The sequence below is a fragment of the Mirounga angustirostris genome, unplaced genomic scaffold (genome assembly GCF_029215605.1).
Source record: "Mirounga angustirostris isolate CCGP_5_RB_7025 unplaced genomic scaffold, mMirAng1.0.hap1 SCAF_9, whole genome shotgun sequence".
NCBI classification, from domain to species: domain Eukaryota; kingdom Metazoa; phylum Chordata; class Mammalia; order Carnivora; family Phocidae; genus Mirounga; species Mirounga angustirostris.
Genome location: NW_026991717.1, coordinates 68,179,142 through 68,206,741, shown reverse-complemented (window position 1 = coordinate 68,206,741; position 27,600 = coordinate 68,179,142). Strand labels below are relative to the sequence as shown.

Sequence of the window (27,600 nt, the reverse complement as noted above, 5' to 3'; positions counted from 1 at the left end):
AAAAGGTACTTTGAATTTCATCAGAGATTCAGACAAGTCATTTTCCAGAAGGTTACCTTTAATGTCTATGCTAAATAAATAACATTTACACACCAGACAAAACCATCATAGGCTTTTATAAGAATCAAAAGTTAAGAATCCAAGTTAAATGTACAGAGGTACATCAACTATTTTAAATTATAAAATCAAGTGTGTGCATATTAAGAAATCACCTTGATTAAAAATTTCCAAGCTTAATTATTCCTCCTTAAATAATTTTAAATTCTATATCAGACAAAACAGCTACAAATGTATTTGTGCAAATTAACTTTAAAAACATAGTATGGCTCAAAAGTCCTCAATTATTTCTGCAGCATCATTCTTTAAGAGCACACGTGAGTCATTATTCTGCTTTAGCCGTAATTCTTAGTCCCAGTGAACATACCGTACACAACTATAGACAATATAAACTTAATTACTTTGCCCCAGATAGGAGTAAAGGATTAAGATGCTATTGAAACAAGTTAATTTTTAGGGATTTTGGCAAAAGCCATAAATATCAATGTAATTAAAGAAATAAGATTTGTAAGGCTTATCTCTTCCCTCTACATATAAGAAATTTCTTGTAGAAACCTGACTTAGGAGGAATAACAGGAAATAGACAACTCGTTCCACTCTTCCTATCACACTTAATATAAAATTCATACAATATTCAAAAATTAATTTCTCACAAACCCAGCCAATTTCTTTCAAAAAGTGTAACCTCTGCTTTAAGAGATCACAAGTTTAAATACTGCCATAATTAAGAAAAACAAAATAGTCATTTATACAAGCATAATTCAAGTTGCTTGTGCAGTGAAATTAAAATCTATCACTTCATCTTCCTGAGCTAACGAACTAACATGCAGATTATCCTGCCAGTCCTATCACCAACCGCTAATTTTATTTACATTAACAAGTATTAACATTTATCAATTACAAGTCTACAGGTTTACTCGTTGGTAGTAGCTGAGCTTTGCCAATAGGATTTTTTGGAGAACCTTTATACCAGACCCTTTCTTTTTCTGACGGTTTCCTAAGGACTCTGGTATTTATCCCAGGAGAAAAGCCCATATTATTATTTACAACAGATTTAAATACGTCATGATTTGTCAGGTCATCCAAGGGAACCTTAATTTGGCCATCAGATACTACTTCCTGTTTACAAATTCTGGTAGACCCAAGAGAAGCATTCTTGGAGTCTGGGTACCTCTTCATCCTTGAAAAAGACTTATAAGTTAACTCCATGCCTGATTTTGAAATTGCATCAACATTTGGCTGTTCACATGCTATAAACTTCTGTTCTTTAGGATCTGATTTGGTACATGAAATCAACGAATCTTTTGATGTACTTTCTATACCAGAGGAAAGAGCACTGTCACAGCTCACTGATTTCACCAGAGGAGAAGCCGCATCACCAAGACTTGCCAATTTGTGCCTTACAGGTTGTCTGCTGTACTCCAACAAGGAGTTAATCCTTCTGACAGACTGACGGACAGGTGTACGCTGAAACTTAAGAGGTGACCTAACTTTGGTCCTATTTGGTTCATTGAGAGAAAGCTTGTTAAACCACTGTATGTGGTCTGACACCCTCCCGTGCTCTGTCATTTGTGAGCTTTCAGGGCCGGTTGTATGGCAGTTTCCCCCCAGTGACTGCTGCTGAAGGATTCTCACAGGCCTTGGTTTTGGTAAGTTTGTTATATTACATGTAATCTGCTCTGAGGAAGAGAGGTCAGCTGCATCCTCCCTAGAACCTGCACATTTCAGTAAGAAGTTCTCTTCAATCATATTCTCATTCTCCTTTAACTGAGTATTTAGTTTATCCCTTGGGGACTGCTGTTTCTTTATGTGTTCCTCACTAGGCAATTCTGGCCTGACTGAGTGATCTCTAGGTATATCTGAATGGATGCTTTTCTCATGTTCAATCTTCATATGAGCTGAGTAAAATGTTATAGTTGCTTCTCCATCTGATTTTTGAGTTTGATGTAGTGAGATGTCTTGTTCTGAAAAACTATTTTCATCTGTTTTAGTTTGATGTTCATCTGATTCTATCACAGTCAAATCACTAGTTTCAAATAGATTTTTCTCTGGGCTATATTCTGTAGAAGATGTTTCATTTAGCTTTAGTTTCCCCACATTAGTTATTGATGACTGCCTGTGATTTATCAATGCATGAAGATTACTTCCAGACTCAGAAAATGCTTTCTGAATTTTCACCAAAGTCTCTGTGGTCAAGTTATTTTCATCCCCACTAAGAGAGCTTTCAGTTACATTGTTGTTATGCTTATCATGTACGTTAGAAGGGGTGAGTTCATATGAATGAACAGGGGACTTTTCAACCGTAGTATCAGGCTCCAAAGAGCTTTTCACCTCAAGGTTTCCTTTGATCAGAGAAACTTCATTTGCAGCTATTTCTTGAAAACTAGAATTACTAGGTCCTGTCCAAGACATCCGGTAATTTGTTCCACCTAGACGCTCTGGAGTTAAGTTTTCCTCAGATTTATGAATCTTTTTTGAACCTAAAATAAAACAGTTCAGTCTTTTCAATCATTTGTATTTGAAACATATTTGAAATATTATTCAAACACATGGCAGATAAAGGTATTAAACATTAAATTTCAATAATTAAGGATTTGTGTTAAAAGAAATAATTTTTAATATAAAAATGTCAAACATTTTTGTATTTATATTTAAAAGCATCTTCCAATTGTTCAGACAAAAATACGATGCCAATTCAAATATTTTCACTATTCAAACATGAATTTTTAATTTCTAGAACAGTAAATTAATATATTTTACGATAAAATAACTGAAGCTTATATGTCAATTATATCTAATTATATCTCAAGAAAGCCAGAAAAACTTTTTCAGAAAAGCAATGAAAGTAGGCTTTTTGGGTAAAACTAAAAATATCATGTAACTGTACCTTTCTTTGTTAATCTTTCATCAATATCTGGGCTAAAAAGCAGACCTGTTTTTACAGACTCAATCCTATTTTTTAAACTTTGTTGATTTGCAAGTCGTCGACCAACATTTTCACGTCTGTCGACACCAACACACCCATTCTGTACAGAAAAGAAAAATTGAAAATGTTTTGGTTAAGAAATAAACCTAGTTAATTCAAATACTAAGACAAAGTAAATTTTTGTAGTTATCAAAATCCTCTACAGCTGACTGAAAAAGGTATATAAAAGTAAACAATTTCATACCAAACACAAATATACTTGCATGCATGTTGATGAAAACTGTAAGCATCTGACTTGGCTATTACTTGGTATTTTATGATCTAAAATAAAAACAACCTCATATATTAACTGAAATAATTTCTTTTGTGATGACTCTATGCTAGGACCTGCTCACAACAGTGAGTGAACAAAACAAAACAGATCAAAATCTTACCCTCAGAATTTACATTCTAGATGGGGAGATTTCGAGCAGGACAAGAACACCAGTAAATTATATTGTATATTATACAATACACAAGGTGAGAAATGCTATGGAGAAAAGTAGAGCAGGGTAAGAAGCCTATGGTGGGGTGTCATTTTAAACAGAGTGATCAGAAGATGATTTGTGAGCAAAGATAAATGTGTGAGAGCCATGAAGATAAAGGGGGAAAGAATATTATCCCAGGGAGAAGAAAGACCAGGGTAGTGTCCGAGACCGAAACCAGGTCTGGCACATTTGACAAACAGCACAGAGGCAAGAAGCTGAGTGAGCTAGAGGGAGTGGTGAGAGGAGGACTCAGAAAGGCAGGCTGGTTCCAGTCCTGTGGGGAGGTACATGTAAACATAAGAACTTTTATCATTTTTTCAGAGTGAAATGAGGAGTCACTGGAGGATTCTGAGCAGAGGAGTGACAGGACTTTACTTGGGATTTAAAAGGATCAATTTGGCTGTAGTATTACAGCAAGGTAGAGGTAGACCTACTAGTAGGAGTTTATTGCAGTAAACCAAGTTGGAGATGACAGAATTTATAGAATATTAGAAATGTAGTACCAGTGAGAATTGTTCAGTCTGGATATACTCTAAAAGCAGAGGAGACACAAGATTCCCTAATGGTTTACACAGGACGTGTGAGAAAGTGAGGAGTCAAGAATGCCTACATGGGGGGCACCTGGGTGGCTCAGTCGTTAAGCGTCTGCCTTCAGCTCAGGTCATGATCCCAGGGTCCTGGGATCGAGCCCTGCATCGGGCTCCCTGCTCCATGGGAAGCCTGCTTCTCCCTCTCCCCCTCCCCCTGCTTGTGTTCCCTCTTTCGCTATTTCTCTCTGTCAACAAATAAAATCTTCAAAAAAAAAAAAAAAGAATGCCTACATGGTTTTTGGCCTAAGTGACTGGAAGAATGAGTTGCCATAGCTGAGATGGTGACGACTGTAGGTGGGGATGTGGTTGGTGGAGAGGGGGAGGAGTGGAGAAATAGCAGCAGTGAAGAAATGAATCTTGCGAGCTCTATTTGGGACAGGTTATACTTGAGATGTCTATTGGATGGACATCAAGTAGAGAAGTAGGCAGATGTTAAGAAACAGTCAAGTTGTTCAGGAAAGCATTTTGGGCTAGAGATATAAACTTGGAAGTCTTAAGTAAATATATGATGTTTAAAGCTAATGAGCACCTTGAGTGAGTAGAAAGAGAAAAGGGAACTCTTTGGGCACTCCAATGTAAAGGAATTAGGAAAGTAACCAGTGAAGAAGGAAGAATCATAAGTAAAGTGCCTCTGAAGCAAGGAAGGAAAGTATGCCAAAGAGGAGCAAGTGATTAGCCACGTCAAATGCTATTGACAAGTCTAATAAGGACTGTTATTTGTCCACTGGTTTGAGCACCACTGAATTCATGGGTGATCTTGAAAGCAGCTGCATTGATTGTTGGGGATGAAAGCCTCATTAGAATCAATTTAAGCAGAACAGAAAAGGAGGGAACAGTAGATATCAATTCATGTGTAAGAGTTTGGTATAAAGGGGAGTAGAGAAAGAGACAGTAGCTGGAGAGGCAGGGTTAAGAGTGTCTTTTACCATCAAGTCTACAGCTTTATGCTAATATGAACATCAATGAAATGGTGAAAGACACTTACTGTGTCTTTGCTACTTTTCCCCAGACTAAATTTCAAACGAAGAGATCTTCGGACCTTTTCTTTACGACTGATCTTAGGAGAGAAGCAGCCTGCTTTTCCTGATTCCACCCTAAAAAAGCATGGGATTAAAAATGTCAGCATTAAAAAAAAAAATGTTAGCATAAAAACTGGAGGCATTCTTGCAAAATGCAATTTGAAAGTCCAGAGCAAATTATATTGCTAGTAATTAGAGTAATAATTTTCTAAAATCAGTTAAGCTTTAATGTATACATTATATTTGTATATAAAATGGCCTCTCCTGTTTATCACAAGAGTTACTTAGTCACTTATAAAACAGAATCATTAGAACAGACTAGCCTGGGGGCCCCTGGGTTGGCTCAGTCTTGATTTCGGCTCAGGTCATGATCTCAGGGTCCCGGGACTGAGCCCCATGTCTGGCTCCACGCTCAGCAGGGAGTCTGCTTGAGAATTCTCTCTCTCCCTCTCACTCTGCCCCTCCCCCTCCCCCTCAAATAAATAAAATTTTTTTAAGAAGAACAGACTAGCCTACAAATTAACGGGAAATTAAAAAATTACACACATCAACATACAATAGGATTTTAAGCAAGCAAAGTGGACTCAAATTAGAAGTCATTCTCTGGAGGATATATAAAGTGCAGCTGATTGATAAGATAATAAAGGCAGGGGGAATTTTTAAAAATTATGACTCAAGGGGCACCTGGGTGGCTCAGTTGTTAAGCGTCTGCCTTCGCCTCAGGTCATGATCCCAGGGTCCTGGAATTGAGCCCCGCATCGGGGTCACCCTGCTCAGCAAGAAGCCTGCTTCTCCCTCCCCCACTCCCCCTGCTTGTGTTCCCTCTCTCACTGTGTCTCTCTCTGTCAAATAAATAAATAAAATCTTAAAAAAAAAAATAATTAAAAAAAAATAAAATCTTTAAAAAAAAATTATGACTCAAATATGATTCTCAGCAGAAAGACAAACAAAATATTTTATTAACTATATATACCAGTGAAACAAAATGTCCTGGATTTATTACCTGCAAACTTTTTTGCCTGCAATCCTCTTACTTCGCCTTAGCACACCTGTACTAATCAAACGGTTTCCACTGATGGTTACAGGAGAGACTGAACTCTGAGATGATCCTTCTGGGCTTGTATCAAAGGGAACTATAAAAATATAACCACATGTAATATACCACCCATACTTCCTTTCCAAAGTATAAAATATTAATAGCAATTAGATTTAAAGTCTTAATTTCCAACCCTATGCAATAACAAAATCACATAATTTCTGGTTAGCAACTTCAGAAGCCAAATAAACCCAATTCAATTTAAAAAAAAAAAAGTATCAATTTCTTACTTTTTAGTTGCCAATTAAGGGTCAGATTAAACATGACTTTTATATTAAAGTTTTGCTTTTCAACTCATTTAATAATGGAGTGTAGATTAATATAGGAAAAAAATTATAAATAGGTACTCTGTGGACTGTAGATTAATATAGCTGCCTTTATATTAAAAAAAGCACATATCTGTTATTATCCAAAATTAGAAACCAATCCATTTTCAATTTTGCAATGGAATTTACTGAATTGTGGCTGAGAAATTTAAGGCCAAAGAAAAATGGCAAGTTAAAACCTCTGTCTTTAAAACCAATATGTTAATTAACTGAATTTAAATTTTTAAAAAATTAAAAAAAAAACCCACAAAAAAGCAAAACAAAACAAACAGCAAAAAAAGTGCGTAAGGCAGTTTCTCTGCAGTGGCCACTCTAGCTCTGTTTTAAGATGGCTCCAGTCTCACCCGTTTTTCACAGGTCTGATAAAAATATCAGTGAATGTAAACTATATTATTATTTTTCTTAATAATATAAACGCAGTGTTTGGTAATAAAGACTTATGTGTTATTGTTCCCTAAGATTAAAATATAATTTTTGTAATTAAATTAGACAAATATAGAAACTGAATCTTTTCAGGAGTGCCTGGGTGGCTCAGTCAGTTAAGTGTCTAACTTCAGCTCAGGTCATGATCTCAGGGTCCTAAGATGGAGCCATGCACCAGGTTCTGCGCTCCGCTCAATGGGGAGTCTGCTTGTCCCTCTGCCCCTCCTCCTGCTCATACTCTCTCTCTCAAATAAATAAAATCTTTAAAAAAAAAGAGAGAGAGAAAGAGAAGAAGAGAAGGAAGGAAGGAGGGAAAGAAGGAAAGAAGGAAAGAAGGAAGAAAAAGAAAGAAAGAAAATGGTGAGTTAAAATAATAGGATTATTGTTAGTGAACTTGATTTTTAAATTTTTTTTAAAAAGATTTTATTTATTTATTTGACAGAGAGAGAGAGAGTGAGAGGGAACACAAGCAGGGGGAGTCGGAGAGGGAGAAGCAGGCCTCCTGCGAGCAGGGAGCCCGATGCGGAGCTTGATCCTAGGACCCTGTGATCATGACCCGAGCAGAAGGCAGACGCCTAACCAACTGAGCCACCCAGGTGCCCCCGAACTTGATTTTTTTATTAAAAAAAAAATCATTGATTCAGCAGGCTCATACTAATGTTCCAGTAACACAAGAATGTTTAAACTACTTTTTGGGAGCTTGGAGAGAAGGAATCAGTAGGTTCATTTCTTGAAGCAGATGTTATAATGCTTATAATAAGCAAAGGCAGATAGAATTACAATTCACACTGGCCATTTGGAAACAGTCCTCCGAAGTCGAAAAAACTAAGAAAACACTAAGTTAGGGGTGCCTGGAGGGCTCATTGGTTCAGCCTCAGACTCTTGATTTCAGCTCAGGTCATGATCTCAGGGTCATGAGATCAAGCCCAGCCTTGGACTCTACACAGAATCTGCTTGAAATTCTTTCTCTCCTTCTCCCTCTGCTCTCACTCTTTCTCTCTCTAAAAAAAAAGAGAGAGAGAGAGAGAAAACACTAAGTTAGTTTAAAAGAATTCAAGTCTCCAACCTCTGAATACTGAAAGAAATACAGACATAGCTTCAGATATGTCTGTATTTGTCTTATCATTACAATGATATGTCTTATCACTACATTTTAGCAAAACACACACAGAGATCCCGTGAAGGACCATAAAAAACAAGTTGCTATTCTGTTCAACTTTCTAATAAAACAAACAAGGAAAATCTAGACTTTTTGGATAATAGAAACTAAACGGAGGCTTCTGGAAAGATCTCTTAACCTAGCTAACAAATTTAAAGTAAAACTCTCAACATTGTCTGAAATCAATAAAAACCTAAAAGAATTAGAGATCACTCACTTTTTGATGAAATGTGAGACAAACAGGAGATAGAGGACTCTGGGCTCAGGACTTCATTTCATTTTGGGTTGATCATAACATTAACTTTTAAGATTAACCATGAGCCAACTTGTATTCTGTACATGCTAAAGGAGCCAACTCAATCTAAGACCATACTAACAAAAATCTGGTATTCAAATTAGCAAAATTATATTTTTCTCTGGCGGCTCTGGGTGGCTATATTAGGAACTTATAAGTCATTTGGGAGAAAATGGCTGGGCTGGTAAAGAATCTGGAAACCGTGTCATAAGGAACAGCGTAAACCAAGTTATAAAGCTTTTATAAAATCTACTTGAATATAAAACTAAAAAATATCCCCCTCTTTACCTGAACAATGGTTCCTCCAATGGCAGTACCCCACCACCCTGCATTTAGGGAAAATCAAATTTTGGCAACCTCAACAGGAGATAACGATACAGTCATAGCTATGGATCAGAGAGTCAGGAAGTAACTAAAATAGAATTCAGGATGTCCAATCACCTAAAACCCGAGAACCAGTGCTATACACAGAAGCCCAAACTCTCATTCTAAGTTACTTACCATAACTTTCAATAGGCATGGTCAGTCAACATACACACATACACATTAATTATACAGAGCCAGTGTCTATTTTAAAACTGAGGGGACTGGACACCTGGGTGGCTCAGTCAGTTAAGCGGCTGCCTTCAGCTCAGGTCATAATCCCAGGATCCTGGGATCGAGCCCCACATCGGGCTCCTTGCTCAGCAGGGAGCCTGCTTCTCCCTCTCCTTCCGGCTTATGCTCTCTCTCACTATCTCTTCTCTCTCAAAATAAAAACCAATAAAATATTTAAAAAAAATAAAATAAAATAAAAGTGAGGGGACTTTATAAAAATTAAAAGATTTGATAAACTGAATAAAGCCATAGTTCCTAAAAGGGGTGACATTAATATGAAATAGCACTTTGCTCAGAATGGACACTCATGTTAATGTTTACAACCCAATTATATAAATTCTTTTTGCTACCTGATACTGGTGTAGAACTGCTACTGAAGAGATTAGTTGGTAACAACTCAAAGTTAAAATTGTGCTTGATGGACTTCCTCTTCTTACTTGAGAAACCATGAGACGAATCCACTGGCAGTTTACGCTTAGCATTTGGTGTAAGAATCGTGGGTGATACGGATACCTGGGCTGAAAAAAAAATTGTTTTATCAACTCTGTGGGAAAAACAAAAGCTTTACGTAATTTCTTCTTATAAAGTAGTTACTTAGAGCTAACCAAAGAATGTGAGAATATGTTTACATTATCAAATATATGTTATAACTAAATTAAAACCATGCAATTATTTAAAATAATAACAGGGAAGTCACAAAAAGGCAAGATTAACAATAGTGACTTAAACCAAATAGACTGAAAGATGCATATAATCCACATTAAAGAATATTAATATATGGAATAAAATAATAATCAAGGAGATCAAACAAACTGATCTACATAATAGTTTTGCTTTTCATAACTAAATATTAACCACTTAATTTCTTCAATTTGAAAAACAAAACAAATGATCATACTGTCTGTTATTATGTTATTGGCCTAATTTCAGCCAGAAGCAAACCAAGATAAAAATGGGAACATATGCTAATAAAATTCTGGTTCCAAAACAAAATGAAATTTGAGTTATTTTCACATATTCAACAGCATCCAACGTACATTCAACAGAAAAGCATGATTTAAAAGACCAAAAATGTAACAACAAACTAAAAGAAATTCTTACCTACAATTTTGGGTTCATTATATCCAATGTAATTAGCAATGTCACAACAAAATTATAGTACCGTATCTCCATTTAAAATAATATTTGGATTTGATTAAACCAAAATAAGTTAGGTAATGGTTACTTTTTGTATAATATACAGAAATTTTCACTTAAATACAAAATATATAATACCTACCAATTTTTTCTTGTTGAGGTGTAACGGAGGGTGTTCTGTTAGATTTAAGTTTATTCAATGCTCCACTAACAAAATCTGAAATGCAAAACACATATAATCATATAATCAATTATAATTTAACATTTACCTATCTTTCACCAATAATTCATTTTGATGTTTGTGGTTTTCCAGCATCTAAGTTTATGTCAGCTTATACATTTTATTTATTTTTATTTTTTAAAGATTGTATTTATTTGAGAGAGAGTATGAGTGGGGTTTGGGAGGCAGAGGGAGAGGGAGAAACAGACTCCCCGCTGAGCCAGGAGCCTGACACAGGGCTCAATCCCAGGACCCTGAGATCATGACCTGAGCCAAAGGCAGATGCTTAACCAACTGAGCCACCCAGGCACCCCTACATTTTAAAGTCACTTAAGGTTATTTAGAAGAAATTATTTCAAAATAGGAAAAAAACTAAAAGATTTATTTTGATTACATTCCCAATTTACATGCCCATCTCTTCTCTCAAAAAAAAAAGTGACATACAATATAGAATATGTGTAAAACAAATGTGTATAATGTACAGATAGAGAATGGGAGAGAAAATCATTACTTATTGAGGAAGAGAAGAAATGGGCAACAAGAGAGAAAGCTTGGCAGGGGAAGCAAAACCTGGACAGTGTTCTGAAGGATTAGTAGGTGTTGATTTAGTAAGAGGGTAGCATTTGGGCAAGGTGAATAGCATATGCAAAAGCACGTAGGTGAAAAGACAGGATTTATGTATGCTAGAAACCAGTAGTTTGATACTGCCAGAGCAAACAGAGAGCAGTGGATATGGTAAGAGATAAGTCTTGTGCATTCGTTGGAAAAAGGCCTCTATGTCATTTTGAAGAACTTGAACTTCTCCAAAGGCAAAAGGGGGGGGGCGGGCAAAACTGTCAGATCTGAATTTTTGAAAAAATAACTGGCAGCAGTATGAGAGTTAGGGGGTTGGCTAACTAGCTGAAGGTTCTTCTAAGTATGTTATTTAGTCATTCAACAAAGATTTATTTTGTACCTACTATTTGTCAAGCACAGTGCTACCACTGAAGATACAAAAGTGATCAAAACAGACATGGTCTTTGCCCTTATAAAACTTACTCTAACAGAGAAAAAAAAGCCATGAAAAATACCAAGGAAATAAAAATATGACAAATGGGATTCGTAGTCTGAAGTACAAATTTAACAACAGATTTAGACTGGGGAGTTATAGGTGCTCCTGAGGAAGTGATATTTGAGATCTAAAGGAAGAGTGGCAATTAGGCAAGCAAAAGATGAAGATCTGAACTAAGGCAGGAAGAGTGCAAATGGAGGTGGAAAAAAGGTATTTAGGAGCTCAAAGTGACAAGGCTTAGTGATCAGTGAGATGTGGGAATGAGAAAAGAGTGGATAAGAGTATCTAGAATTCTGACTTTGATGACTGCGTAGATAATGGTGCCACCCAAAGGAAAGGAAATTATGCAGGGAAAAGTTAGACATGCCTATGGAACACTGAAATGGATATGAATCAGTTTGTGGAAAGATCAGGGTTGGAGAAGTAGTTTGAGAGTCATCAGCTCAGCAATGGTAGTTTTAAAAAAATTAAGAGTGAATGAGGTCATTTAGGAAGAGGGCAAAGTGTAAAAAGAAAGTCAAGTATGGAAGAATGGAGCAATTAAGAGGTGGTAGAAAAAGAAAATCCAAAACATAAAGACAGAACAAGTGGAGAGGTGCCTGGGTGGCTCTGTCAGTTAAGCGTCTACCTTCAGCTCAGGTCATGGTCCCAGAGTCCTGGGATCAAGCCCCGTGTCAGGCTCCCTGCTCAGCAGTGAGTCTGTTTCTCATTCTCCCTCTGCCCTCCCACCTGCTTGTACTTGCCTGCTCTCTCTCATAAACAAATAAATAAAATATTAAAAGGCAGGAACAAGTGGCTAAAGATGTAGGGAAACAACAAAAGCACAGTGTTATAAAAACCAAGTAAATTAAAAAAAAAAAAAATCAGGAAGGAAATAGTTAAGTGGCCAAAGAGATTCTGAATGATACAGGCCTAAAAAAAGTACCCATTAGATTTAGTGATTAGGAAACTGTGACTTCAACTAGTTTCATGCAAAAATATACCCCTAATTTTTAGCCACAATGTAATATAAAAAATCTTTAAATGTCTGTTTACCTGATTAATCACCAAATATCACTCAAAATAAAGTTCAGCTATAGCCCACTTGTGTATTACTGAGAAATCTTACACCTTTCAAGTGAAACAGGTACAAACCAGAGAAGACTGAAAACCTTAATGAAGAGCCAAAAATAGGCTATGCTCTAAATGGCAGGTAATGGCTTATAAAGCCAACCTTCATGGCACCTGAGCAGACAAATAAAGTTAATATGGGAGAGGAAAAAGAGAAAAAAAGGGAAGAAGAAAAACAAAAGCCAGAGCTGAAGAGAGAAGAAACAACTGAGCAACAGACTCAGCCACAGCAAAAACCCCACACAATTAGAATAGCACAGGAAAGGGGACACCTGGGTGGGTCAGTCAGTTAAGCATCTGCCTTCAGCTCAGGTCATGATCCCAGGGTCCTGGGATCAAGTCCCGCATCAGGCTCCCTGCTCAGCGGGAAGCCTGCTTCTCCCTCTCCACCTGCCGCTCCCTCTGCTTTGTGCTCTGACAAATAAATAAAATCTTTAAAAAAAAAAAAAAAAAAATAGTACAGCAAAATCAGAAGCATGGAAAGACAAACTATTCCCTCCATAATCTGAAACCATCCTGACTGCATCATGGCATCATGGGCCACACTGCAAGTACAGACCATCTTTTTTTTTTTTAAAGATTTTTTTTTTTTTAATTTAACTGACAGAGAGAGACAGCTAGAAAAAGAACACAAGCAGGGGGAGTGGGAGAGGGAGAATCAGGCTTCCCGCTAAGCAGGGAGCCCGATGTGGGGCTCGATCCCAGGACCCGAGGATCATGACCTGAGCTGAAGGCAGCTTAACCAACTCAGCCACCCAGGTGCCCCAAGTACAGACCATCTTTCTAGAGAAATGGAAAAATTATGTCTCATGACATATGTATTTCAGGAAGCACCAGACGATAAGGGCATATTAATCAAATCAGCTCAGCACTGTACCACTGACCATGAAAGACATTTGTTTAGCACAATAATAATACAGAAGAGCACACAAACTTATAAATATAGGTAAAAACATTACTTTCATTACACGAGTTTGCCCATAAAATACTATACAGATTCTGGGGTAAAACAATTATTGAGAGGGCGCCTGGGTGGCTCAGTTGGTTAAGTGACTGCCTTCAGCTCAGGTCATGATCCCAGAGTCCTGGGATCGAGTCCCGCATCGGGCTCCCTGCTCTGCGGGGAGCCTGCTTCTCCCTCTCCCACTCCCCCTGCTTGTGTTCCCTCTCTCGCTGTGTCTCTCTCTGTCAAATAAATAAATAAAATCTTTAAAAAAAAAAACAATTATTGAGAATTGCCATACCCAGCATATGCTAGACTAACTAAGTCATAGAATAAATATCAAAAATAAAAGTAAAAGTTCCTGGAGATTGGTAGCACAACAAAATTAATACACTTAACAGTACTGAACTGTACACTTAAAACTGGTTAAAATGATAAATTTTATGTTAAATATTTTTCTACAATTTAAAAGTCCAAAGATTCTTCAAAGCAAATGCAATCAGATCACATGGATGCTTATAGCATTTCAGAGTGAAATGAAAAAAAAAAAGAAGAAGAAAAAAGAAAAAAATGGGCTATGGGCATTAAGGAGGGCATGTGATGCGATGAGCACTGGGTGTTACATGCAACTGATAAATTACTGAACACTACATCTGAAACTAATGATGTACTATATCTTGGCTAAGTGAATTTATATTTTAAAAAAAGGCTAGCTATAACACACAAAAGATAAACACTAATGGTCTAGAACTCCTCAACAATTTCAAATTGCTAATGAAATCGATGCATTTTAATGATGCTTGACAAACACTATTTTAACCTGTTTGAACAGATAAAGTACCTCTGGGTTTAAGCCAAATATTAATAACTCGACTTAATGTATTCATTCTGTAGTTTATGCCCATTAAGTATAAAACACTGGGCTGGATACAATGTATAAAACATGGCCTCTACCTCCAAAGAGCATTAAATATAATAGGTAAGAGAGTCATGTATGAGGAGTAAATATAAAACCATATAAAAACTGTTAGAGTCTTGAATATTATAGAATGCCAGCACAGAAAAGAGATTATTTTCCCACTAAAAACACAGCAGGGGTGAAGCATGCCTGACAAAACACTTAAACTGAATTTTGACAACTGGATATAATTTAAACAGCAAGGGTAGATGGAAGTAAAAACATTCTATCAATAAATAGGATAAGCAAAAATCCCAAAGTGTCTAAAAAACAATAAATAAAAAATGGAATTGAACTAAAGTATAGTATACATTGCATAAATTAGAGAGAGAAAACAGTAGAAAGGCACACTAAAACAATCCTATGAAAGACCTTTAATACCAGGTTATAAATATCAGTTTTATCAGTGAAAGTTTCTGATGAGTATGTGGGAGACATGATTAGAGTTATACAGGAAGAACATCAGTCTTGACAGCAATAAGCAGGGCAGATTCAATGAAGAGGCATGAAGATCAATAAGGAGATTCTTAGAGTAAAGATGATGCAGCAGTAAATACCACAGACAGCATCTTACAGAACCTGAAGACTGTGAATATAAATGGTACAGTAAGAGTTAGGTACCCACCATTTAAAGCCCCAGTGACTAGAAAATGATGGTGCTGTTAATAAAAAAAAGGAATTCAAGAAGAACCAGTTTAAAGAGGGTGAAGATTATCATTTCAAAATGCTGAGCTTAAAGCATCAAAAATAGGCAGAAGTGAAGATATCTCCCTAGTAAGCTGTTACTACAGTGAAACTGATATTTGCAAGACAATAGTGATAGAGATCCAGATCCAGCGTTGACCTATTTTTTTTTTTTAATATTTTGTTTATTTATTTGACAGAGAGAGACACAGAGAGAGAGGGAACACAAGCAGAGGGAGGGGGAGAGGGAGAAGCAGGCTTCCCGCAGAGCAGGGAGCCCGACATGGGGCTTGATCCCAGGACCCTGGGACCATGACCTGAGCCGAAGGCAGACGCTCAACGACTGAGCCACTAGGCTCCCCCTGTGTTCACCTATTTAGATGCTATAAATGAAACTCTAGGAATGAATGAAATCACAAAGGAAAAGAGGGTAATAAAGAGGATCTGTGCGGTGGCTGGGTGGCTCAGTCGTTGGGCGTCTGCCTTCGGCTCGGGTCGTGGTCCCAGGGTCCTGGGATTGAGCCCCGCGTCAGGCTCCCGGCTCAGCGGGGAGTCTGCCTCTCCCTCTCCCTCTGCTGGTCCCCCTTCTTGTGCTCTCACTGTCAAATAAATAAATAAATAAAATCTTTTAAAAAAAAAAAAAAGGATCTGTGTCTGAGAATATCTGTATCTGGGGTAGGAAGTTTATGGGATGAATTATGTGCTCCAAAAATACGTGTTTAAGTCCTAACTCCAAGCACTTGTGGATGTGACCTTATTTGAAATTAGTGTCTTTGTAGATGTACTCAATTTAAGAAGAGGTCATTAGGGTAGGCCCTAATTCAACGTAACTGGTTTCACTAGAAGATGAAAACTTGGGCAGAGAGACACCCAGGGAGAAGGCCATGTGACAACAGAGGCAGAGATCGGATGCAGCTGCAAACCAAAGAATGCCAACAATCAACAATCACCACCAGAAGCAAGAAAAAGCAAGGAGATTCTCCCCTACAGGTTTCACAGGGAACATGGCTTGACTTTAGCTTCTAGCCTCCAGAACTATGAGACAATAAATTTTTGTTGTTTTAAGCCACCCAATTTGTGGTACTTTGTCACAGTGACCCTAGGAAACTAACACAGAAGGCATAGGGAAATCTACAAATGAGGCAAAGAAGAAACATAAGGCTGTATCATATAAGCCCAGATTCAAACAAGAATGAAGACAGTTAATAACAATTAGTTCTAAAAAATGGGCAGAAGACTTGAACAGACACTTCTCCAAAGAAGACATACAAATGGCTAACAGACACATGGAAAAATGTTCATCATCATTAGCCATCAGCGAAATTCAAATGGGAAATTCAAATCAAAACCACACTGAGATACCACCTTACACCAGTTACAATGGCAAAAATGGACAGGGAAAGAAACAACAAATGTTGGAGAGGTTGTGGAGAAAGGGGAACCCTCTTACACTGTTGGTGGGAATGCAAGTTGGTACAGCCACTTTGGAAAACAGTGTAGAGGTGCCTCGAAAAATTAAAAATAAAGCTACCCTATGACTCAGCAATTGCACTACTGGGTATTTACCCCAAAGACACAGATGTAGTGAAAAGAAGGGCCATATGCACCCCAATGTGCATAGCAGCAATGTCCGCAATAGCCAAACTGTGGAATGAGCCGAGATGCCCTTCAGCAGATGAATGGATAAAGAAGATGTGGTCCATCTGTACAATGGAATATTACTCAGCCATCAGAAAGGATGAATACCCAACTTTTACATCAACATGGGATGGGACTGGAGGAGATTATGCTAAGTGAAATAAGTCAAGCAGAAAAAGTCAATTATCACGTGGTTTCACTTATTTGTGGAACATAAGGAATAGCATGGAGGACATTAGGAGAAGGAAAGGAAAAATGAAGGGGAGAAAATCGGAGGAAGAGATGAACCATGAGAGACTATGGACTCTGAGAAACAAACTGAGGGTTTTGGCGGGGGGATGGGTTAGCCTGGTGATGGGTATTAAGGAGGGCACATACTGCATGGAGCACTGGGTGTTATACGAAAACAATGAATCATGGATCACTACATCAAAAACTAATGATGTATTGTACACTGACTAACATAGCATAATAAAATAAAATTAAAAAAAAAATAACAATTAGTTCTGATACTCAAAAGATGAGAAATTTCCTGTTTTTTTTTTTAAAGATTTTATTTATTTTTTTGACAGAGACAGCAAAAGCAGGAATGCAAGCAGGGGGGAGTGGGAGAGGGAGAAGCAGGCTTCCTGCCGAGCAGGGAACCCGACGTGGGGCTCGATCCCAGCACCCTGGGATCATCACCTGAGCCGAAGGCAGACGCTTAACGACTGAGCCACCCAGGCGCCCCGAAGATGAGAAATTTCCTAAGGCAACTGGAAGAAGAATGGCCTCAGTCTTCTTGATCAAGAAGGAGATAAGAAATCTTATGACTGATTCCACCAGCTTTAGGTCTTTTTTTTCTTCCTTGGTAATGTTTCCTTCATTAGTTAGTTCATACTTGTAAATAGTTCATGTCACTATTTCAAATCATGATCTCATGCCTGACTGTTCTCTGTATTCCCAAATCTCAATTCTTTACACCAGATAATTTTCTAAAACATTATAATCCTGTTATGCCTCTACGCATAAACCTTCAATACCAATACCCAATATCCAGCTTCACGCTATATTTCAGCCTGACATTCAGTTCACCATAATATCCTCCTAATCCTTAGGATAAACCCCTCACTCAAGTCATGTTAGTCTATTTACTAATAGTCATAGATTATTTCTTCCCTACACAAATCTTTCTTTAGAGCATCTTCTTATCTACAATAGGATACAAGTATTCTGACGCTCTACCCAATTCCCCTAGACTCTACCCATTTTTCAAGAAGGTTCAGTTTGACTTCTTCTTTGGAGTCCCTGATCACCATAACCCAGGGAACTTTTTTTCCCCTTTGAACACATTTTACATTTATGCTAAAGATTTAGCATTTAATATTAGATTGTATTGTCATTTTTGCTTTTCACATGCATGTGTCATGTTTCTCCAACTATGCCGTAAGCACCAAAAAGGCACAGACCGCAGCTTATGCTTCATTACGTTTAAACACATTTTAGATGAAAGCAAATTGCTGTAATTCCACAAAATGAGACTGCTATTGCCACTTACCTCCTACACTTTGTCTTCGCTTTCTCTTACAATCATCAGGAGTTTCACATTCACCTTCTTCAAAGCCTTCTAATGATGGAGTAGCACAGAGACTATCAAGACCCAACATAGCTGGTATCTTTTCCTGGATAAAATCTGGAATATGCCCTAAAAAAATGTTCAGAGTTAAAATTTTTCCTCTACTCTCCCTCAAAGTGTTCAAATAGTATATACCAAAATGTTCAAATAGTATATATTTCTAATAGTTGTCTTCACAGTTCACTTGGAGGAAGCTGGGATCTCCTTCATTTAAACTAATCCTGTTACTTTATAATGTCTATTCATCTTACCAATATCTGATGCATAGTCAATAAGAGTTTGCACTACTGCAGCCTGTAATCGTAGCTTTTTTTCTGTGTTAGCAGACATCTTTTCATGTCCTTCACTTGTCTGAAGAAGGTTTGGTGCAAATATTACAGCAAGATTGCTGCTATCCATCTTATTCTCACTGGACCTTAAATGAAACAAAGTTCTCTTAGATTGAGCCAAAGAGAAACAAGAGGTAAAATAACATATTGAGCACACTTTGAAGACTTATTTTATCAAACACAAGTCCAAATAGCTACCCTCTGTCTACCCATCTATATGATTGGCTTGAATTTAGACAGAACCAGAAATAGCTTGTGTGTTTAAATATATATCACAAAAACCATGCTAACTATAGAGCCCACACTTTGTTTTTCCACACAAATGGATTATTTGATTTTCAAACCCACACACAGAAAAACTATTAAAAGGCTGCAAGTATGTCTAGAACAAGCAGGCTCATTGACAGCAAGCAGAGAGAGAGGACAAATTTGAGAAGCAAAACACAAATATATCAAAAACATAGTAATCCGAAGTCATTCAATGGACAAAGAATCCTATCAACACCAATAAGCCATTCATAATGATGACCTTAAGGCAGTAAGAAAATACAAATCATGTGGCATATTGTCTCTTAAATTATACAGGGTACACTTCTTACAGTAAGGAAATAATTTTTAAAAAAAATTTCCATTCCAAATTTAAGTCATTATCTATACGGGTAAATCTAGCTAATTAACAACCTGTCATTTCCTAAGACTTTAATTACTTACCTAAGTGAAACATTCCTGAGAAAGTTAAAGAAGTATCTTAATACATCAATTGTGTGGTCAGCCATAAGACAGGAGAGCAACAATGTAGCTTTATTTTTCTCCTCTGTTCCTAACTGTTGAGCTTTGAAGAGTGCTTCATGCAAATCAGCTGGAAGGATGGGCTCTGGCAATTCCCTAAAAAACTGCTTAAGAAGTCCAGCAACATCACAAGGAGGTGCAGAAGATAGGCAACTTTCACCATGATCCAGTTTATTCTGAAATAAATATAATAATCTTGAGCATTTGAGGGATTAAGAGCTTACTGCAAATAAGCTATCCTTTTCTGTACTCTAGAAAGCTTTAATAAATTTTTAACTCTTGTTTTAATATACATCATGCCATTTTAAAAGGCTAAAAACAAAAACATTTTTTCATTTCCTATAGTACTTTATAGGAACAAAGGACCACAAATTTGAAAGTACTCTAAATTTTTAAAGCATTATATAGATTGTGGCAATCATTTCACAATATATACATATATTAAAACATCAAGTTGTACAGTATTTGTCAATTATATCTCAAAACTGAAAAAAAAAAAAAGCATTAAATAATGCATGATTCTTTTTTTTTTTCTTTTGAGAGAGAGTGACAGAGCAAGCGCACTTTTGGGCATGGTGGGGGGGGACAGAGAGGGGGAGAGAGAATCTTAAGCAGGCTCCACAGCCAGCATGGGGCTGGATGTGGGGCTGGATGCAGGGCTGGACCTCGTGACCCTGAGATCATGACCTGAGCCGAAATCAAGAGTCAGACACTTGGGGCGCCTGGGTGGCTCAGTCAGTTAAGCTTCTGCCTTTGGCTCAGGTCATGATTCTGGGTCCTGGGATCGAGCCCCACATCGGGCTCCCTGCTCAGTGGAGAGCCTGCTTCTCCCCCTGCTTGTGCTTGCTTGCTCTCTGTCAAATAAATAAATAAATAAATAAATAAATACATTTAAAAAAAAAAAAAAGAGCTACCAGGGGAACTGCTGTATAATTCCTTTTAGAGAAAAAGGTTCTTCTGCCACAGAAAAGGCTATTTGCAAATTCAGTTTCTGTTAATTCATGCAATAGTTTAAATATTTCAATTCTAAAAACCAAATAAAAAAGTAGTACAAATGAAAAATTATAGTTCAAGAATATGCTTACCTTTAGGGCTCTTAGACGAATAACAGATCCTGATTTCCTAAAAAGCCCTTCTGTATGAATATGCTCTTCTAAAGATGTGCAAGCATCAACAAGAAAACTGAAAGAGAGAAATCTTTTCAGGGGGCCAGATGCACATCTTACTAAATCCTATTCTTCTACCAAAGTACATGGACCAAGCACTAACCCCCCTTCAGAAGCTCTGATGTCACAAATCTCTTCAGTCTTTGTGATAAAAGGTTAATTCTAGTTGTTTTTCTTGCTTCGTAAATTCTTCTGTCTAGCTCATCTTTTTATCCATGACAATTTCAATGAGGTTGCTTTATTTTTTTTAATTTTAATTTTTTTTTTAAGACTTTATTTGACAGAGAGAGAGAGAGAGACAGCAAGAGAGGGAACACAAGCAGGGGAAGTGGGAGAGGGAGAAGCAGGCTTCCGGCCGAGCAGGGAGCCGGATGCAGGGCTCGATCCCAGGACCCTGGGATCATGACCTGAGCCGAAGGCAGACGCTTAACCGAATGAGCCACCCAGGCGCCCCTCAATGAGGTTGCTTTAATCCAACATCCTTCTCAATCCTACTTCATTTCTCTGCTTCCATTCAGAGCACAAGATGTGTCATTTTTACTGCCTCCACTTCATATTCCAGTGTCTCCTCAACCCTTTCCAATCAGACTTGCACCCCTATTACTACAATAAAACAGTTCTCATCTTAGATATCATGTCAATATTTAAGTAGATATTAAGGTCATCAATCCATGGTCAATTGTCTTCATTTCACTTGTCCTGCCAGGATCTGACACACTTACCCATTCCCTGCTTTTCTTGGAAATATTCTTTTTCATGACACTTCCTGCTGTCCCCCTAACTATTCCTTCTCAAACTCCTTTTCTGGCTCCCCTTTTTCTGTCAGACCTCTACATGTTAGTATGACCCCGGGCCTTAAGCCCTTCTTCTTTTCTTTTCTCTTTTTAAGATTTTATTTATTTGACAGAGACAGAGAGAGAGAGAGAGAGAGAGAGAGAGAGTGCGCTCGCACAAGCAGGGGGAGCAGCAGGCAGAGGGAAAGGGAGAGGGAGAAGCAGGCTCCTGCTGAGCAAGGTGTCAGATGTAGAGCTCGATCCCAGGACCCTGGGATCATGACCTGAGCTGAAGGCAGACGCTTAACCAGCTGAGCCACCCAGTCACCCCCATAACTTTAAGTATCTACCATCTGTTACATTTGCCCAAAAATAAGGCATTGTGCTTTTCTCACTCTAACACTGCCTCTCAGAAAAGTCAGATATATCCTAATCCTTACAATCCTTCTCATACTTAGAGGTGTGTGCTTAATTTCTTTATATTGAACAACTTTTAACCATCAATGTTGGCTTTAGTAGTTAACTGATAACACAAATTAGAATGGATGTCAGCAGCAAGCAATTGATAGCACCGTGCTGGTGCACAATGGCTGAATGTTACAGGGGGTAACTGACAGAATTTAATGTTTGTTTGTTTAAAGCAGGCAAAGAAATTACAACAAAGATTTAGTCATCTTTACTGCAGATATAACTGCAATTCTAAAGGTAGAAAATCATTATAAACAAATCTTTCATAGGTCATTTGAAAAGCAAAATAGTAAGTGTTTACCTTATGGAGATTGTGAATCAACACCTATATGCTGAATGAGGGAAAACTGTTCTAAGGTTGCAAGGTATTCAATAAATGCTTTTGAACAATGTATCAGTTAAAAACCTAGGTTACTGAACTAGAGTGGCCAGAATGAACCCTACTTTGGATAGAGGGGAAATGAATTAGTAACAGGTAAGATAGTTCTTTGCATGCTTCTTTGAACTATTGAAGATGTAAACTTCTCTGCTAATTTCTTTTTTTTTTTTTAAGAATTTTTTTATTTATTTGACAGAGAGAGACACAACGAGAGAGGGAACACAAGCAGGGGGAGTGGGAGAGGGAGAAGCAGGCTTCCCGCGGAACAAGGAGCCCGATGTGGGGCTTGATCCCAGGACCCTGGGATCATGACCTGAGCCGAAGGCAGACGCCCAACAACTGAGCCACCCAGGCACCCCTTCTCTGCTAATTTCTGATGCAGTTAATCCAAAAGGTTACTTTTAAATAGTAAGTGACACAGTAAAGCTCAAGTGTTACATAATTTATATTTACAAATACTTTATTTAATCTTAGCTTAAATGTTCTTTTATCCACAAAGGAAAAAGAGGGTGGGGGGGGGGGGGGACGACAACAGACTCTTAACTAGAGAGCAAACTGCTAGTTCAAAACAAATGTGTAAGTCAATCAGCTATTTTTTAATTTATTCTTTTTAAAGATTTGATTTATTTATTAGAGAGATTGTCTGGGCATGAGCAAGCAGGGGGAGGGGCAGAGGGAGAGAGACAAGCAGACTATCCGCTGAGCAGGGAGCCCAAAGTGGGACTCCATCCCAGGACCCGAGATCATGACTTGAGCAGAAGTCAGACACTAACCAATTAAACCACCCAGGTGCCTCTCAGCTATTTATTTTTAAACGGCCCAGACAGTGGTTTGAAATATTTTTCTTCATCCCAAACTTAGCTTACCTTGGAATGTGTCCATATTCTGGTACAACAGAATGGGGCAATGCACTAAAAGGTACTCCAAATATTTTACCCTAAAATGGCAAATTCAATTATTCCAACACAAATATTAGGCATAATGTAAGTTTTCTTAAGTATTAAGCAAATTAAAAACCTTAGGAAATTAAAAAAATAGAAATAAGACAATGAAAATAATTATTACAAGTAACCTTGATTAAAAAGTAACTACTATATGCTAAACATTCCCTTAGGTACTGGGAGCACAAAAATGGCCAAGATAAAGTCATTGTGGGGGGGGGATGGGTGAGACAGGTGAAGGGGATTAAGACTACACTTACCATGATGAGCACTGAGTAATGTACAGAATTGCTGAATCACTATACTGTATACCTGAAACTAATGTAACACTGTATACTAATTGTACTGGAATTAAATAAAGTCATTGCCCTAAAGCAATGTAATACATTCCATCAGTTTCCAATTCCATAATGAAAAATCAATCCAGTTAGTGCTTAGTCAGGAAATTCTTAAAAAAAATTTGGCCGAAACACTAACATTTTCTAAAAATACTATGTTTCTTTCAGTAACCTTATAAACATTGACCTTATACTTCCCTTCTGTCACCTTATAAATACTAACGTGAACAAAAGGCTAAGTTGATTGGTAACGCCACTCCTTGAGTACTTCTTAAAATTACATCGAAGTAGTTTTTAGACCTGATCTTCTTTTCCACACTCTGGAAAACTGTTATTCAAATTATGTTCTGAGGTAACCAAGGCAGGGATTCCGCAAACATTTAATTCAAATTTCTTTAACTACTTTGAAATATATTTTTAAAAGGTCATATTCAAATGTATTACTCATACTCAAATTTAATACATTGAAAATCCCAAGAGGAATCTGTATGTTACACACTTCTTAATAAAGAATCTGCCACTATCTTTGTGCATGCATTCCAGCTTCTTAAAAACGTGTCACTGATTAAGAAGGTTGTAGTTTTGCACCGGACTTAAATACAAGCCTATATACGTACATACATATATGTATGTATGTATGTGTGTGTCAGTATATATATATATACATATATATACGCACACATATATATACATATATCTGCTTATATAAAATTAAGTAAGTGGGTATACCTAATCTAATAAACATTAATTTAGCTTAGATGCATCTGCTCTCCATGAATGCTCTCGAAGCACTTGTTAAGAAATCATTCACACTGTTAATTATTCAACAGAGTAACAAAATCTTAGTAGTCCTTTTCAAGCATCTGGCTCCATTTAATTGATGAATATAGAAGACAGTACAGTACAGTGCTTAAGGGAGCAGGCTCCTAGTGGCAGGGTTGCCAGGTTTTAAATCCTGGCTCTTCTACTTATTAGCTGAATGACCTCGATCAAATTAATTCTTTATGCCTCAGCACCTTCACATAGGTCCTAAGTCACAAGAGTTGTAGAGAAAATTAAATAAATTAAAAGATGTAAAGCATTTATATTAGTCTCTGACATAGAGTAAGCATTCAAAGAATATTTGTTGCTGTTATGATTACCATTTCAAGGTGAGCTGTTAAAAAAAAATGTATTAGTGTGGAAACCCCCTTTTTTGGTAAATCATAATTTTCTTGATATTGTACAACCAAACAAAATGCAAAAATCAGATGCTGAAGCTGATTATAAGTCTACAGAGGTCCTACATACCTAGAACTCAGGGATTTTTTTCTCAAGTGTATTATTCTCAATAATGGCCTCACAATAACATAATCTCATAAAATAAAACTAATAACTTGCTTTTTAAATTTTATGTACTGGAATATCACAATGTTATCTTCAAAAGATTTCTGGCACTGTTCTTTAAAAGCTCAAAACTATTATTAGCTAACAAACACCAAAGAGCCAAAGAAATCTAGTTTTCAAATAAAACTGTTCCCATTCTCATAACACAAAGATCTTCCGTATTTATTAGAGTATTTCTATTATGATTTCTAGCCTGACTACCAATTAGGATTTCAACCATTGATTACCATAACAACTATCATTAGCTGAATAACTGACATGTGACAGGTACTGTGCTAGTCCTATCTACAGATCTTATCATTTTTAAATCCCCTAAATAATCCAAGAAGAGATACCATTATTCCCACTTTATAGAGTAGGAAACTGAAGCGTAGGAAAATTAAACAGTCCAAGATCATATATCCATAGTAGGAGTAAAGCAGGATTCAAACTCAGGTCTGTCTGACTCTAAAAGTAGGTATCAATTTTTTTTTAAAGATTTTGTTTATTTGAGAGAGAGAGAGAGAGTGAGAGAGAGCCTGAGCAGGGGTTGGGGAGCCGGAGAGGGAGAAGCAGGCTCCCCGCTGAGCAGGGAGTGTGACTTGGGGCTTGATCCCAGGACTCTGGGATCATGACCTGAGCCAAAAAGGCAGAGCTTTAACGGACTGAGTCACCCAGGTGCCCCGGTAACGATTTTCTTAAGGAGTGAAAAAAAATCCAGATTCAAATTTTTTCATACACTTACAAAACCAGTATATTTGAGATCTTGGAAAACCAGTTTTTCAATCAGAAGAAATCACTCTAGTTTTTAAATATAAACATATACGTTGCCATTAAGTTGCAAACAACAAAAACTATTTTCTCCAGAATGTATAAGCTTTTAAGAGGTATACAAATTAATTTTGTTAGTAGCTTATTTATCCAAGTACTTATTTTCTTTCACAAATTATAAATTAAGAGCTATGCACATTTTATTAGTTTTCGTCTCTAAATACATAAAAATACCATAGAATTAGGCAAATAAATTTAAAATGTTTTATATTCAATTTACTGTATTTTTCCCAATGAAATTCTGATGACGCAGTAGACAATAAAATTTCATTCAAAATCCCCTTACTTCGACCACCCTCAGATCATCAACAGCTTTTTAATTATTCCACTCTGCCGTTTTAATTTACTCACTTTAAAAAAATAGCTTTATATCTCAAAGACAACCAAGCGGCAAGCTTGTTTTTTTCAAATTAGTGAACACAGAGGTATTATCTGAAGCCTATTTCTAATGCTCTTTCACACCTTATCTACTGACTCATTTAGAAAATTTACTGATCCTCCTTGTCCCTTTACAAATTTTATTTTAAAACTGTGGTGGTGGTGGGTAGTGTTTGCCTCCCTTCCCACACGCTACTTGTTCAAAATACAATAAATTGATAATATCTGGAGATATTTTTAATTGTCAAAACTGGGAGATGCTACTGGCATCTAGTGGGTAGAAGCCAGAGATGCTGTTAGACATCCTACAATGCACCGTACAGCCCCCACGTCCCACCTCAAAGAATTATCTAGTTCAAAATATCAACGTCGTGAGGTTGAAAACCCTGCAACTTTCTCAGTGATCAAAAATCCCTGTAAAGAATCAACAATGTCATTCTTTAAATTTCAGCAGTCGACCATCTGGATTGAATTAGTACGCTTAGCCACATCCTCTTTGGGATCCACACATAATGAACATTTTAGCATGAACTGTAATAAGTGATGGTACAGGGTGGGCTCTTTTTTAAAAAAAAAACCCAAATCTCTTTTCCCGGAACTTACCACTATTTCCGTGGTTGCTGTTTCATGTCTCCTGCGATCGCACTGCCCACGGCCACTCTTGACCTTAATGCCATAGACCGCCCGAAGCTGCTGCAACAAGGCCAACCTTACCAGCCTCCGATCCCACATCCCGGACACGTAGCCCACTCTCCGAGGCAGGATCTGCGTCCTGACCCTCGTCCGCCACCAGGTCTTCCAATTTCCAAACACTCTGAGGTTTGCACTCTGCGCCGCTGCCTTCTGGCCAAGTCTGGCACTGTTCCGGCTCCGGACCCCAGCCACTTCCACGGCTTTTCCCTTGGTCCTCTAGCCACTTCCACTGACCTTCTCCTACTTCCCTCTGATCTAGCCACACCTCACCTTTCCCTCACTTACACCGACCTTCTTTCTCGTCACCTGATCCTTTCAGCTACTTACACAGACCTCCCTTCTTTCTCCCGGATTCTTTCGGTTCCGTGTACAGACGCCTGTTACCAGCTTCTCACCACCACTTCCGGCCACTTCCTAAGATCCCGTTTCCTCCAAACCTCACTTCGCCCCCGTCCCTTCCCAACGGTGAAGACCCTTCTCCCTGGCCCTCCTGCCCCGGCAGGCTCAGCCGGGCGTTCGTCTCTCAAGTCCCGGTGCCCCCAGCCCTAGCCCAGCCGCCGGACCAGCCGGCTGCTCAGGCGCCTTTTCCAGTCCCGGTCCCCGCCCGGGCTGGTCGCCGCCGTCACCCCGTTTCACAGGCTGCTCCTTCCCTCCCCCAGCAGCCGGCCTGCGGCCCCCGGCCTGCACATCTCGGTGTGCTCACTGAAGCCACGCAGCTCTCCTCATGCCTCCGCCTCCACCTTCTCACCAGCCCTGGAGCCGCGACCGTCCCACCCTCC

General features: G+C 38.0%; 1 protein-coding gene across 1 annotated transcript; it reads right to left on the bottom strand.

Moving 5' to 3' along the window:
• Positions 1-151: 151 nt before the first annotated feature.
• Positions 152-27,600, bottom strand: ARHGAP11A (Rho GTPase activating protein 11A). The gene is made up of 12 exons (XM_045900401.3): positions 26,732-27,600; positions 23,142-23,212; positions 20,575-20,671; positions 19,412-19,665; positions 18,623-18,786; positions 18,294-18,440; positions 10,295-10,369; positions 9,366-9,533; positions 6,123-6,252; positions 5,086-5,194; positions 2,945-3,083; positions 152-2,537 (listed from the first exon to the last, which is right to left on the bottom strand). Exons 1-12 carry the CDS (start codon positions 26,858-26,860, stop codon positions 955-957), a joined length of 3,066 nt encoding a protein of 1,021 aa, XP_045756357.1. The 5' UTR covers positions 26,861-27,600; the 3' UTR covers positions 152-954.